Source organism: Heterodontus francisci, chromosome 8, assembly GCF_036365525.1.
Source record: "Heterodontus francisci isolate sHetFra1 chromosome 8, sHetFra1.hap1, whole genome shotgun sequence".
In the NCBI taxonomy this organism is placed as follows: Eukaryota; Metazoa; Chordata; class Chondrichthyes; order Heterodontiformes; family Heterodontidae; genus Heterodontus; species Heterodontus francisci.
In genome coordinates, this window is record NC_090378.1 from 24,853,021 (window position 1) to 24,868,895 (window position 15,875).

A 15,875-nucleotide genomic window follows, 5' to 3' on the forward strand; every position below is an offset into this window, starting at 1 on the left:
GCCTTATATAAACTGTTGTGCTCCAATCCAACCCACTTCCTGTTGGCTGACCCTGTGGATCTAACCTTTCGAACATTATCAAACATCCCCTCTTCCTGCCAACGCACACAACACTGAAAAGAAAATTTGTAATGGAGGTGAGGAAATAACAAAAATGCAAGCAGGGATACATTTGCACAAGTGACATTAAAAAAAGTCACCAGATTATTGCATGTTTGCTCTGTGACCTCATTTCCTTCCCAGTGCCGTTTCTTGGAAGATAAACAGATGAGGGAATACAAATGCTCAAGAACCTCCAACAAACCTTTTACTGTTAACCAACAGAATGGGATTTGTCCAGTATAGGTCTCGAGCAGATCCTATGAGAGCTGAACACTTTCAGCCGAAACACAATAGGGAGAAATGATCATATGAACATGCATGTGGTGGAATTGTGCTAGATTTAACACTAATAAATGCAAACCTTACCATCTAATTCTTCTTCTGGAAGGGTTTCATCAATAGGGAAACAGTTAGAGCAGGAACAGCAGCAACCTGATCCACAGGTACAAGTTGGCTGTGGTAGTTTTGTGGGAGAAAGAAAAGCAGAGATCAGTTGAACTGCTGAACACCACTAGCAGCAAAAGGCAGCAAACATATCTCACTACACGGACTGATCTTGCATCTGTGTAGACAAAACCCTTTGATCCTTTTTTTATTTCTGTTTCTGACCCATTTCCCCAAAGCTGACGTTCTATTGTTTCTGCAGTAGCATTTCCTCTGTGTGTTCTTGTGTAATTTGCTGCTTCTTGTGAGGGTGTTTACAGCAACATTACTACTGCAGAAAATGGGTAGGATGTGCCTTGCTAAGACTGACTAGGAAAAGAACTAAGAACTGCAGTTGCCTTGCACATCAAAGATGATGGTAAATTCTCAACAGTTTGTTCTGTAATGAGGCATATGATCTGATTTTACACCTTTAAGACAGTTTCTACACTGATACAGTGTAAGTGATCAGTCCTGTGTCTACAAGGTGAGATGCAGATGAATTATCTTACCGCAGCATCTTGTTTCCTTTGTTTTGCCTTCTTCATCCTGCGAACCAGGGTGAGAAAGAAACCAGAGCCAAAGCAATTCTTCAGAAACAAAGAGGAGCCACAACACTGCAGCTTTCCCTGAGAAATGATTGCAATCCGGTCACCAAGAAGATCTGCTTCATCCATATGATGAGTGGAGAGGATGATGGTTCTTCCTAAGTGCAAAAACATGGAAACTTCTCATCTTTCTAGGTTTATTAATTAAAATCAATGCTGTCCACTAGAGGGAGCCTTTACATCAGTCAACACTTTCAAGTAGACTCAAGGAGTTTTGTTCTTGATATATTATTTTTCTTTTGGAATGAATCATACATTTGTTCGATAGTTTCAAAACCAAGATGAATGCATGTTAGCCAATGCTTCAAGGCACTACAGACCTTTCAACCTGAGGAAGATTTTAGAAGGGTAAAATCTTAATCAAATACAGAAGGCGAGAGGCACAATCAAATTTGCTGGGGATACAGGGGCTGCTTCAAGCCTTCTAAAGCTTTGGGTTATCATAAACCCTCAATTTATGCTGTATAATATAAAGTATTTAATTACTCTTTGTTTGTTGGTACAAGTGTGCGTATGTATTAAAAAGGTAGGTTTTTGCCAGAAATAAGGGTGGATTGGAAGGTCTGGTATCAGCATGTTCTGCCCTGAGGTTTTTTTGGCTATGATTTGGTTCCAAATGTCCTCACACATTAAGTTACTAATCACAACTGAACAATATATGTTCCAGCTGAGAGACTGCACTGCCCAGACTCTGCATGCAGGTTTCAGCCCAAGATTGGCATGCAAAGTAGCAATGGAACAGCACTTTCTCTCAGCAAGCTGCAGGAGAGACACCCTCTGGATCTCTCAGTCTGGAGAGGTGACATAATAATATGAACATCTCCTCTGAGGAAGGAAAGATATTTCACTGTCTTTTCTCACAGGGGTCACAGGAGAAGAATACTTCTTCATACTCCCACTCCCACCCTGCAGTAAGCTTTCCTTTTTAAGAGCAAAAAAAAGGAATGAGGAGAGATTGAGTCGGTTAGGATTATATTCACTGGAGTTCAGAAGAGTGAGGGGGGATCTCATAGAAACCAATAAAATTCTAACAGGACTGGACATGGTCGATGCAGGAAGGATATTCCTGTTGGTGGGGGAGACCAGAACCAGGGGTCATAGTCTAAGAATAGGGGGTAAACCTTTCAGGACTGAGATGAGGAGAAATTACTTCACCCAGAGAGTGGTGAGCCTGTGGAATTCGCTACCACAGAAAGCAGTTGAGGCCAAAACATTGTATGTGTTCAAGAAGGAGTTAGATATAGCTCTTGGGGCGAAAGGGATCAAAGAATTTGGGGGGAAAGCAGGAACAGGTTACTGAGTTGGATGATCAGCCATGATCATAATGAATGGTGGAGCAGGCTCGAAGGGCCGAATGGCCTACTCCTGCTCCTATTTTCTGTATTTCTATGTTTAAACCTCAGCCAAGACTTTATGCATAAAGGTGCAGGTTTGCTTTTAACTATCAGTGGCATTAAGTTACTGCATCCTTAGCTCTTTACAATTTGAATATTAACCGAGTTACCTCCTTGCATGACCTCACAGTGCACATCATGGAGGAGGTGTCTCTCTTGAAACATTATGTTCTGAAGCTTCTTTTAGTCACTTATTGATAGTGTCATTATCGAGTGAGCTCAGATCCATGCAGGATCCAGCTCCTCATTGTTACTTTATACATTGCTGAAACACAAGATGTTTTTGGGCTGATAGCCTGCTGGTAACCAACACACAGTGAAATTGAAAAACATTGGCTGGAATCTCCCTTCATTTACAGACCACAGGGGAACATTGCGGTTATTCAAAAACAAAACCTTCAAAAATTGTTGTTATAGTCGATGAAACCCTGAGCTGGAGTTAAACTTCTGAAATTTATCCTTGGGTAATTTTTAAAAAATTTTGCAATTAAATGACGTCACATGATCAACTGCATTGTCACTGTAATAATATTCTAAGCTTATACTGTGAAACCACATTGCAAAAGATCACGGTGCTTCAGATGTAGTGCATAACTTTCCACTAGGTCAACATGTAGCAGAGTCTGAGAGGAGGTCTTGCTAGGAACGAATGTGGTTGGAAATTCCTGGTAAGATAATGATGTCTCTTTAATACGGGTTCCATTAAAAATGCGCAAAAGCAGCAACAGTTCATTATTTATTATAACTTCAAATAAAAGATTTATAAAATACCTTTTCCAGTTTAAATAATAGGAATCATTTTGAACAAATTTGCACACCAGAAGCAGACATCAGGAATTCAAACCTCACAAGATTCATTCATTTTAATTGGCGTAAAATCATGCAGTTAGCACCCCGTTCAAATTCCCTACACGTACTCTGGGTGTGCCAAGTTCCACATCAGCAACGTTAAGTAGTAGAGTCTAACATTATATACATTGTTGTGCATCCCTGATTTTCATTGCTCCACCATTTGCGGTCGTGCCTGCAGCTGCCTAGGCCTTAAGCTCTGAATGGCAAACCTAAACTGCTCTGCATCTCCATCTGTCTCTCCTCTAAGACTCTTCTTAAAACCTACCTCTTTGACCAAGCTTTTTGTCACCCATCTTAATATTTCCTTAATAGTTCTGAAGAAGGGTCACTGACCCGAAACATTAACTCTGCTTCTCTTTCCACAGATGCTGCCAGACCTGCTGAGTGATTCCAGCATTTCTTGTTTTTGTTTAATATTTCCTTACTTGGCTTTGTGTCAAACTTTGTTTGATAACGCACCTGTGAAATGCCTTGGAACATTTTAGTACATTAAAGGCACTATATAAATGACATTATAGATATTGTAGAGTATGACATTATATACATTGTATTATATATATAATATAAATATAGAGTATGGTCCAACATCCTATATTGTAGTTTAACATTATATATATTGAGGTTCAACATTATATATATTGTAGAACCCAAAATTATACATAGTGGAGTCTGTCATTATCTATATTGTAGAGTCTGACATTATGGGGGGATTTTAAACACCAAAAATGGGTGAGTTTGGTTCCAGTGGGAGGTTAAAAAGCTAAAAATCTGAAATAGGAATCCAACCTGCCCCAAACCCACCCACTTCCAGCTTTAACCGAGGCAGAACGAGGCATAGGTGACCAATCCACTCTCAGGAGGCAGTCTGGTCATTTAAATATTTTAATGCGGTAAACCTGGCAGGTGAAAGGAGGCGAGAAGGGCTGAATCCATGAGGTAAGTGTCTTGATGGCACTGTTTGTGGACCAGGAGGAACAGGAGTGTTTCCTTCAGGCCCATCAAACTTACCAGTAAATGTGTCCCCCACAAGACGATCTGTCTATTCTCTACACCACCTCCCCCGCCACTACGACAAAACACCCCGAATAGCATCTGCACCCCACCAACTACCGAATCTTCCCACCCCACCTCTGCATTCAGACCATCATCTGCCACCCTCCCACAATGGATTCACCCTGACCAACCCCCATGATCTAATCTCCCCCTGCCCAATCCCCATCTGGTTCACTAATGTTCTTTAGGGAAGGAAATCTGCCGTCCTTACCTGGTCTGGCCTACATGTGACTCCAGACCCACAGCAATGGACTCTTAACTTATCTCTGAAATGGCCGAGCAAGCCAGTCAGGTCAAGGGCAATTTAGGATGGGTAACAAATGCTGGCCTTGCCAGCGACGCCCACATCCCAAGAAGAATTTAAAAAAATTAGACCTACCTGCTCTCACTTGGCTGCGGCCACGTGCTGCAGTTTGTCCCACCCAAAAGGTAACCAAACCTGTTAACTCGGCTGGCTGTGGGTGGGAAACCAACAGAAAAAGAAATAAAAGACCTCCTGCAGTTAGGCCACCAGCTGTGGGCTGGGATGCTGCTCAATAACCTGGCAGAGGGCAGGGTAAGCTGACTCTAATACGGGATGGCAGCTCCTGAGGCTTTGGCTGTACCTGTCCCACAATGCCCTGATCTCGTTCTATAATGTGAGGTCAGATCATTAACATAATTGAATGGGGCTCCCAGCACAGCAAGGCTGGTGCCTGATCAAAATTGGCCTTTTATGGTCATCATGCAGAGTGGACCTATTTGAAAGGACAGTGTCACCCAGATAAAAAATGTAAAATGTACGTTCCCGTTACTGCAACACCGGATTGGTACAGGTGCTGAGAGACTTGAGTGCTGCTCAGGGATTCCAGTCACATTATGAGGCTTGGGCCTCATTTAAATGAAAGTGGGACCCCTATGCATAGCTTGTGTGCAGTTTCTTATTCTGAGCTGCAGCAGCACTCTTCAGGTGTACTGTGCCAGCTGCACCCAATAATACAGAAAGTTAGTACCCAATACATATCAGTGCAACAGGCACTAGACATCACCTTATCGGCCTCTCTACCTACGTCTGGTTCACTGGAACCCCAGAGACACCCCTTCATCTCTTCTTTCAGAATTTAGAAAACAGCGCCAAACTCTGGATTCCACTAAAATAAAATAAAATTACTGCAGATGCTGGAAATCTGAAACAAAAACTGTTGTCGACCTGAAACTTTAACTCTGCTTCTTTCTTCCATAGGTGCTGCCTGACCTGCTGAGTATTTTCCAACATTTGCTGTTATTATTTCTGAATTCTACTCTATAATGTTCCCATTGTGTAAAAGTAGATTACCGCATGATCTAGCACAAGTGCTCTCCCATTGCTGAGTAAAGTGGCATTGTGGATGTGATTACAGCCACATCTGAAGAGGCATCAAGATTGGAACATGTTAGTCTGGTATTAGAAATGGTAACTTGGCACAGCTGCTGCAGCAGTCTCCAGATTTCATTCATTCATCGACTCCCAATCTCCAGATAGATAACATGTATGAGTCACATAGTGCCAGAATTTCACTTGCCCAAAAATAAATCATTGACTTTGTGCGGCATTGCTCATAGCAGCTCAGCTACAAGCTGACCATATTCACCCAAGTGGGGACATACATTGGAGAGACCGTCAGTGTCTGTCCCACTCTTGATGCTTTGCTTGGGTGTAATCAAGCAATGGTGCCACGAGGCCCGTCATTGATTCACTATCAGGTCAAAGATTTGTTTAACAGTCTAATTAATTGATAAGTAATTCTGATACAGGTTCATGTTTAGGTAGATTCCAGCTATTACCAATCTTTACTTTCAACCTCCTTTGCCTGTTCCTCTTCTGAAGATGCTGATTCATGCTGTGTTATGACTGCATGGGCACTCACAGCCTTCAGCGTTTTGTCCAAATCTTACAGTGACAGCCTGGGCAGTAAACATTTGCAGGATATTTGGTCACGGGAAATATCATTTTCCAGTCTGATTCTTTCCATGTCTGATACCAACACACACACACACACGTGTGCATTTTTCGGCAGGAGTCTCTCTGGCTATTGATCAAGATCTGGGCTTTTACATTCCCAGTCCTGAGGACTTCACAGAATCACAGAATTGTTACAGCGCAGAACTATTCTTGTGAATCTTTTCTGTACTTTCTCCAATGCCCTCACATCTTTCCTAAAGTCCGGCGCTCAGAACTGGATGCATACTCCAGTTGAGGCAGAACTAGTGTCTGGTATAAGTTCAACATAACTTCCTTACTCTTGTACTCTATGCCTCTAATAATAAAGTCCAGGATACTGGATGCTTTATTAACTGCTCTCTCAACCTGTTACACCACCTTCAATGACTTATGCACATATATACCCTCTGCTCCTACACCCCCTTTAGAATTGTGCCCTTTATTCTATATTGTCTCTCCATGTTTTTCCTACCAAAAAGAATCACTTCACATTTCTCTGCATTGAACTTCATCTGCCACCTGTCCACCCATTCCACCAACTTGTCTACGTCCTTTTGAAGTACAACACTATCCTCCTCACAGTTCACAATGCTTCCATTGTTTCATCAGCAAACTTTGAAATTGTGCCCTGTACACCAAGGCCTAGATCATTAATATATATCAAGAAAAGCAAGGGTCCCAACACTGACCCCTGGGGAACTCCACTACAAACCTTCCTCCAGCCCAAAAAACATCCATTAATCACTACTCCTTGTTTCCTGTCACTCAGCCAATTCCATATCCATGTTGCTACCGTCCCTTTTATTCCACGAGCTATATGTTTTCTCACAAGTCCGTTGTGTGGCACTGTATCAAACACCTTTTGAAAGTCCATGTACACCACATCAACTGCATTGCCCTCATCAACCCTCTCTGTTACCTCCTCAAAAAAACTCCAGCAAATTAGTTAAACATCATTTTCCCTTAAGAAATCTATGCTCGCTTTCTTTAATTAACCTGCAATTGTCCATGTGACCTGGGGCTAACTTAATCTGAAATCAGCTACCTCTGCACAGATCTGAGCTAACATGACACTTTCTGCCTCAGTCCTACAATGGGTTAATATATTTGCCCACATGAGCCTTTGGGGGCCATTTAGATAGCATTAGATCCAAGGAAGAGGCATATAAATCTGCCAGAAAAAACAACAGACCTGAGGATTGGGAGCAGCTTAGAATTCAGCAAAGTAGGACCAAGGGATTAATTAAGCAGGGGAAAATAGAGTACGAGAGTAAGCTTGCGGGGAACATAAAAATTGACGGTAAAAGTTTCTATAGGTATGTGAAGAGAAAAGATTGGTGAAGACAGATGTGGGTCCCTTACAGTCAGAAACAGGGGAATATATTATGGGGAACAAAGAAACGGCTGACCAACTAAATGCATACTTTGGTTCTGTCTTCACAAAGGAGGACACAAATATATCAGAAATGTTGGGGAACACAGGGCTTAGTGAGAGAGAGGAACTGAAAGAAATCAGTATTAGTAGAGAAATGGTGTTGAGGAAATTGATGGGATTGAAGGTGGATAAATCCACAAGGCCTGATAGTCTGCATCCCAGAGTATTTAAGGAAGTGGCCCTAGAAATGGTGGATGCATTGGCAGTCATCTTCCAAGATTCTGTAGACTCTGGAACAGTTCCTACAGATTGGAGGGTAGATAATGTAACCCCACTATTTAAAAAGGGAGGTAGAGAGAAAGCAGGGAATTATAGACCAGTCAGCCTGACGGCGGTAGTGGGGAAAATTCTAGAGTCCATTGTCAAAGATTTTATAGCAGAGCACTTGGAGAACAGTGGTAGAATCAGACAGAGTCAGCATGGATTTACGAAAGGGAAATCATGCTTCACAAATCTACTAGAATTCTTCGAAGATGTAACTCGTAGAGTTGATGAGGGACAGCCAGTGGATGTGGTTTATTTGGACTTTCAGAAGGTTTTTGACAACGTCCCACATAAGAGATTAGCGTGTAAAATTAAAGCACATGGGATTGGGGGTAATGCATTGCGATGATAGAAAATTGGTTGGCAGACAGGAAACAAAGAGTAGGGATAAATGGGTCTTTTTCCGAATGGCAGGCAGTGACTAGTGGGGTATCGCAGGGATTGGTGCGAGGACCCCAGCTATTCACAATATACATTAATGATTTAGATGAGGGAAATAAATGTAATATCTCCAAATTTGCAAATGACACAAAACTGGGTGGAAGGGTGAGTTGTGAGGAGGATGCAGAGAGGCTTCAGGGTGATTTGGACAAGTTGAGTGAGTGGGCTAATGCCTGGCAAATGCAGTAATGTGGATAAATGTGAGGTTATCCACTTTGGTAGCAAAAACAGGAAGGCAGATTATTATCTGAACGGTTATAAACTGAGAGAGGGGAACATGCAGCGATACCTGGGTGTTCTCGTATAACAGACGCTGAAGGTAAGCATGCAGGTGCAACAGGTGGTAAAAAGGGCAAATGGTATGTTGGCCTTCATAGCGAGAGGATTCGAGTACAGGAGCAGGGATGTCTTGCTGCAATTATACAGGGCCTTGGTGAGGCCACACCTGGAATATTGTGTGCAGTTTTGGTCTCCTTATCTGAGGAAGGATGTCGTTGCTATAGAGGGAGCGCAGCGAAGGTTTACCAGACTGATTCCTGGGATAGCGGGACTGACGTATGAGGAGAGATTGAGTCAGTTAGGATTACATTCGCTGGAGTTCAGGAGAGTGAGGGGGGATCCCATAGAAACCTATAAAATTCTAACAGGGCTTGACAGGGTAGATGCAGGAAGGATGTTCTCAATGGTGGGGGAATCCCCAGAACCGGGTTCATAGTCTAAGGATACGGGGTAAACCTTTCAGGACTGAGATGAGGAGAAATGTCTTCACCCAGAGAGTGGTGAGCCTGTGGAATTCGCTACCACAGAAAGCAGTTGAGGCCAAAACATTGTATGTTTTCAAGAAGGAGTTAGATATAGCTCTCGGGTCTAAAGGGATCAAAGGGTATGGGGAGAAAGCGGGAACAGGCTACTGAGTTGGATGATCAGCCATGATCATAATGAATGGTGGAGCAGGCTCGAAGGGCCGAATGGCCTAATCCTGCCCCTATTTCTATGTTTCTATGTTATATAAAATTTGCTTTATCCAATTATTTGTCTTACATACACAATAAACATAGCATGAGCTGAGACTAGATGTAGTTAATATGATTAATGTGTCTTATCCTAATACGTTTGTTGACTGGTAACTCTCTGGAAGAATAATTCTCACATTTCCGATGCAGGTTGCAACATAGACAGAAGTTACATTGTAATTTAATCACATGCAATAGACTTTATTTTCTAGCCTGAGTCTTGGGAAAGATACTGTACCTGAACGGTATTTGAGTAAGAGGTCCCAGATGGATCGTCTGGAATAAGGATCTACTCCAGATGTTGGTTCATCCAAAACGATCACTTTAGCTGCTCCAATGAATGCTAAAGCTACTGATAGTTTTCGCTGCATTCCACCTAGGGAGGAAAAGACAGGAACCATTTATCATGTTGACTACATCAAATGTCTTTATAATATTAATGCCTTGAGTTATAAAGGCAAACAGTGCACAACACTTTGAATGTGCAATGGATTGATAATTTTGTTATATCATAGAATGGTTACAGCAGAGAAGGAGGCCATTTGGCCTATCAAGCCCATGTCAGCCTACTGCAATTTAGCTAGTCCCACTCCCCCACCCTTTCTCCATAGCCCTGAAATGTCTTTTTCACTTCAGGCACTTGTTCAATCCCCTTTTTATAATTCATTCATAGGATGTGGGCATCATTGGCAAGGCCAGCATTTGTTGCCCATCCCTAATTGCCCTTGAACAACCGAGTGGCTTTTAAGAGTCAACCAGATTGCTGTGGGTCTGGAGTCATGTAGGCCAGATCAGGCAAGGATGGCAGATTTCCTTCCCTAAAGGGCAATAATGAACCAGATGGGTTTTTAACAAAAATTGATGATAGGTTCATTGTACCAATACTGAGACTAGCCTTCAACTCCAGATTTTTATTAGTGAACTGAATTTAGATTCCACCAGCTGCCGTGGTGGGATTTGAACCCATGTCCTCAGGGCATTAGCCTGGGCTTCAGGATTGCTAGTCCAGTGACATTATCACTGCGCCACCATCTCCCTCTTGAAAGCTACAAATGAATCTGCCTCCGTCACGCTCTCAGGCAGTGAATTCGAGATTGTAACCATTCGCTGCATAAACAAGTTTTATTAATGATAATCTTTGAGAATGTAATGTGCAACATGACCATAATCCTCAAAGATATAAGATGCACATGATGTCAACATTATCCACCTGATTCACGACAGACCAGAACTTACTCAGATTTATTCAATGTAACCTAAAGACTTTTGAAAAGGACATTTTGGAGTGAAATCAGGAACTCTCTTCCTTAAAAGGCTGTGGATGTTGGACCAATTTAAATTTTCAAGACTGAGGTCAGTAGGTTTTTTAATTAGGCAAAGGTAATGAGGGATACAGAGCAAAGATGGATAAATGAAGTCAGTATAGATCAGCCATGATCTAAAAAGAAAAGTCTTGCATTTATATAGCACCTTTCACAACCTTAATTTGTCCCAAAGCACTTTACAGCCAATGAAGACTTTTTGAAGTGCTGTCACTGTTGCAATGTCGGATATGTGCTGGTTAATTTTGTGCACAGCAAGCTCCACCAAAGAGCAATGTGATAATGACCAGATAATCTGTTTTTGGTGGAATTAAATGGGCTCCTCCTGTTCCTATCTTCCTATATGATTAATATCGACCTGAACACTTCAGCTGAGATCTTTTTGATAATTTTTGAACTGTTACCTGATAAATTTTGAGCCAGCTCATCCCTCTTGTGAGGAAGTCCAATCTCATCCAGCATTACTTCTGTCTGCTTCTCTGCCTCTTCTACTGTCTGGCCTTTTAGTTGAGTATAAAATAAGATATGTTCTGCTACTGTTAGGCTACAAAAAAGATAAAGATAAAATCAGATACTCTGCTTGCAGTTTCCTTCAAACTCTACACTCAAGATCAATGTTCCAATGTTACCCGGAGAGAGACACAACCTTCCCCAGGTCAACATTCCAAGCATTCTCTGATCAGTTCACAGGCTCACGCTGATGTTGGACCAGATTTTTAGACTGATACAATAGGCTTATCTTGATGGATGCTCTGGCCAGTGCAGAATCCTTCCCCAGAATTATTCTACAGGCCTTGGGCAGTGTAGCAGATGCTGTAGGCAGCTACCAATGTAAACTAGTTCCCTGGACAGATTCCAGGCCTGAAAAAAGCCCTTGCATTCCACAATGTGCCACTTTTTTTTTGGTAGGTGAATTCAAGAGATATCTTACCAAGAAGAACCTATCTTTCAAAGATAAAGGTCTGTTATAACCTGGTCTAAGCATGCAGGCCAAATTCAGTTTGGCTTTTTCGTGTGGCACTTAGCCCCACTGTCAGCTGTAACATGTATTACTTTACAAAGCAACTAACTCTTTCACAGCAAATAAAGTGTTTAACAATAGTGCAACATGCTGATTATCAACACCCACTTGGTGAAGAGTTTCACTTACTGTAGCTTATTGTTCTATTTATAATGTAATACGCATTAGAGTCTGGACTGAATGGCATCTATTTTATGTGGCCTTGTATTTATAGTTTGTATCAACCACCCAAAGCAGAAAATATTGGTGCAAACTTCAACACAAGCCATTCCGAATGAAGCCAAATTAGGAACAGGTTTTTTTTCCCTAGATCAGATAGGGTCATGCCATATGGATCTAAAAGCCAAACACATTTTGTTTGATCACAGCCTCACTTCTTCACCATTTTCTTCAATTCCCTCTTTGCCCAGTGAACCATGTAATTGCCTTGATTGTTTATAGCCAGATTCATTAGAATGAATACCATCTTGCTTACTTGTTAAATAAAATATTGTGCTGGGGACACATGCCAATGTCCTGTCGAATTGCATCAATGTCTGTGCGGATATCTTTGCCATTAATGACTGCAGTACCAGACGTAGGTGGAAACAAACCAATCAGCATTGACCTGTTGAATATATTGGAAAAGCACATCAAAAATAATAACGGTAGATCCTAAAGATTACACGTGATCCACAGCCTCGGCTTCACCTTTGTATGTTGAAAGTTAAGCAGTACTCATGAAAAAGGTGTTATACACCTTTAAGAGAGGAGATGGTGGCATATTGTTACTGGACTAGTAATCCACAGGCCCTCGGGTCATGGATTCAAATCCCACTGTGGCAGCTAGTGGAATTTAAATTCAACTAATTAATAAAAATCTGGAATTGAAAGCTAGTCTCAGTAATGGTGCAATGAAACTATCATCAATTGTCATAAAAGCCCATCTGGTTCACTAATGTCCTTTAGGGAAGGAAATCTGCCAGCCAAAATCTGGTCTGGCCTACATGCAATTCCAGACCCACATTGCTGTTGACTTTTCACTGCCCTCTGAAATGACCCATACTGCTACAGAAACGTCAATGGACTGCAGCAGTTCAAGAAGATGGCTCACCACAACCTTCTCAAGGGCAATTAGGGATGGGCAACAAATGCTGGCCTTGCCAGTGATGCCCACATCCCATGAAAGAATTAAAAAAAATACAATTTTGCTCAAATTCAATTGACATTAAAGGGAACTTGAACTTTACAACAAAAAAAAGTGCTGATGGGTCATTTATTAACACAATCAGCTATCTGACATGCAACACTAGCTGCTTCTTTCTGCAGACGTTAAGTTTGCATTGTTACAACTCTTTCTTTTCACAGATTTTCTCTTGTTCTGAATATGCTGACTCCTTCCACCAGCACCAAGTTAGCCTCAGTGTGACTCCTGATTCTATGTTTCAAGACATTAGTGCACAGTTCAATTGTTATTTTGAATCTCTTTAAATATTCCCTGACTGAAGTAAGGTAGATCCTGTGAAGCTGTTTCATTTCCATTAGTTGATCGTATGTCAATGTTTTTAAGGAAAATTATGCAGCTATCTTCTCCAGTAACTGTTTTTCTGTTAGTCTCCCACTCTTTGATTCTTTCTGTCTTCCTTTCTCCCGGTCTTTCTATTTATGGCTTTAGACAATTGATGCCTTTATGCTGTCCAGTTTCTACATTACAACCTGGTCTACAGTTCAAAAAGTTTTTCATTGACTGTAAATCGCTTTGGAATGTCATAAAGTTGTGAAAGGTGCTATATAAATGCAAGTTCTTAATTTCTGCTTTCCTCATTTATGGTATTTAGGTTTCTGTGTATTTGTTGGGGTTTGGAATCAGTTAATTCCAGTGAAGAATCTATTTGTGACAAGACTTAGATGTACTTCTATGATCGTGAGTTCAAAAATGTACCAAATGCAGAGCTAAATTCTAGTTGGGCTAGATTTATTGGAAAACCAGAAATACTTTTTGGACAAACTGCAGCTTGTGCTTCATATCTCAACACTCTCAAGCTTGCTTCCTTTATTATCGTTTGATACACAATCCGATCTGGCACATGTGCAAGCGAGAGATTAAGAAAATAAGGAATTTTCCTGCTGCTGGTTTCTGAGGCAGAAAACATTTGGTTTGGGACAAAACAGTTTCACAATGTTGTGATTGTTAGGAGTTGGTGCTGGTTTTTGATGTAAGTTGGATATGTATGAGAGAGTAGAGCAGGCAGCAGCACCGCTGAGATGGGGTATGCTTTCAAGGCTGTGTACTATAGTTTGATTAACAGCAGGTATTATTCCAGTTCAGTGAACTGCCACGTGTGTTACTTTGAGGTTGAATGCTTAACTTTCCACAGGTCACATTACAGTCGGGTGATTATAGTGACTTAATAAATCATATGCACTGAAGTCATTGGGCAATGGGTGCTGGCGACAGAAGCATTTAGTTTAAATTAATAAAATTGAATTCCTTCCAATAAGCCATAACAATAAAAAAGTAAATATCTGACTTTCTCTTATTTTGTTTTGTGCATTCCATCTCACTTGCTCTCTTTTTCTTTTGTTTTCATCTTTCTATTTCACTTGTTTCTTCTCTGGTTTTAGTCTCATCAGAAATTAATTTGCAGTAACCATCTACATGATCAGTGGTAAACCATGTTCTAGGTGATGATGCTGCTCCTTAACATTTGATTTGAATTACAGCTGCTCACAAAAAGTTACCAAAGTACCCAATGTGGAGCAATTATTTTCAATATACAGGCAGCCACCATCCATGTTGTTCTTGCTGCCTTCAACTTGAGCTGGGATTTAAAAGAACTGCGTGAGCACAGCTTGTTCTTTTTCAGCTGACCAGTTATTATTTTCTTGTTGCACCAAAGGAATGTGAACTCTTACATTGCTGTTGTCTTTCCAGCTCCGTTGTGGCCCAAAAAGGAAGTGATCTGCCCTTCAAAGAAGTTAATGCTCAGTCCATCCACAGCTGGCTTGTGCCCCTCTTCAAAAATCTTCACTAGGTTCTGAATAGACACTCCCAATGTCAGACTTGATGGCTCCTTCTCGTAGAAGGGGTTTCCTGCCATTGCTGCTGTCACTGCCAACAGATAACAGCAAACGGACATAGTCACTGCTTTAATATCTGGGAAACAGAATTGGGAATGGGGAGCGGAGTTTAATTTAAAAGGTTACTTTTATGAATTAAATATTACCTGGGTTGATCTTTTCGTTTTCTTGTTTCTCTTTCCCTTTTCTTTCTCTCTCCAGTCTCTCCTTCTCTTGTTTCTCTTTCTCAAGCCTTTCCTTCTCTTGTTTCTCTTTCTCAAGCCTTTCCTTCTCTTGTTTTTCCTTCTCCAGCCTCTCCTTCGCTTGCATTTCCTTCTCCTTTCGTTTACATATTTTCTTGTTGTCTGGTTTTGATTTGTCATCAGCTGCAGACAGTTTTAGCGATTTTTCTGCAGATTGTTCTGTAGGTTTGTCTGCATGTTCTTTAGGTTGCTCTACTGCTTTGTCTTTTGCTTTGTCTTCTGCTTTCTCACCAGATTTGTCTGTTTTCTCTTCCTTTCCTGTGTCATGTTTTGTACTCTCTTTGACTTCCTTTTTGTCTTACCAAAGTTAAAAAAAAGCAAAGCACGATTAATGCCTCCTGATTATGAAAAGATGGTTTACATTCAAAGAGTTTAGTATAAACCCTTACTTAGTTAGTCTACAATTACAGCTTTTAAAAAAAATCCTTCACTCAAAAATACATCGAAGTGCAATTATTTCAAACTAAATGGACTGAAAATGCTGATCATATGGTCGACTTTATGTGTTTTTTCCCCCAATTTTCTCCCTATCCCTTCTGAAGGCAGTTACTCAAGCTAGGGTACTGTGGGTGTCAGCAGATCATTTGACCACACAAATCATCTTAATCTTCATCATCACTGTAGGGATCACTGGATAGCAATAAGGAGTTGGATCGTGTTGAATGCATTGTATCCTCAGCTAAAT

The 15,875-nt window shown here is 41.1% G+C and overlaps 1 protein-coding gene across 1 annotated transcript in view; it reads right to left on the reverse strand.

Annotated features, from left to right (window-relative positions):
• The window catches only part of abca4b (ATP-binding cassette, sub-family A (ABC1), member 4b), a 158,970-nt gene that overhangs the window by 83,332 nt on the left and 59,763 nt on the right, over positions 1–15,875 (reverse strand). The window contains exons 18-24 of the mRNA XM_068036820.1: positions 15,095–15,487; positions 14,784–14,979; positions 12,364–12,495; positions 11,272–11,411; positions 9,784–9,921; positions 1,038–1,231; positions 469–556 (exon numbers count right to left, since the gene is read on the reverse strand). Coding sequence (XP_067892921.1) covers positions 469–556; positions 1,038–1,231; positions 9,784–9,921; positions 11,272–11,411; positions 12,364–12,495; positions 14,784–14,979; positions 15,095–15,487 — 1,281 coding nt within the window. The remainder of the gene's footprint in view (positions 1–468; positions 557–1,037; positions 1,232–9,783; positions 9,922–11,271; positions 11,412–12,363; positions 12,496–14,783; positions 14,980–15,094; positions 15,488–15,875) is intronic.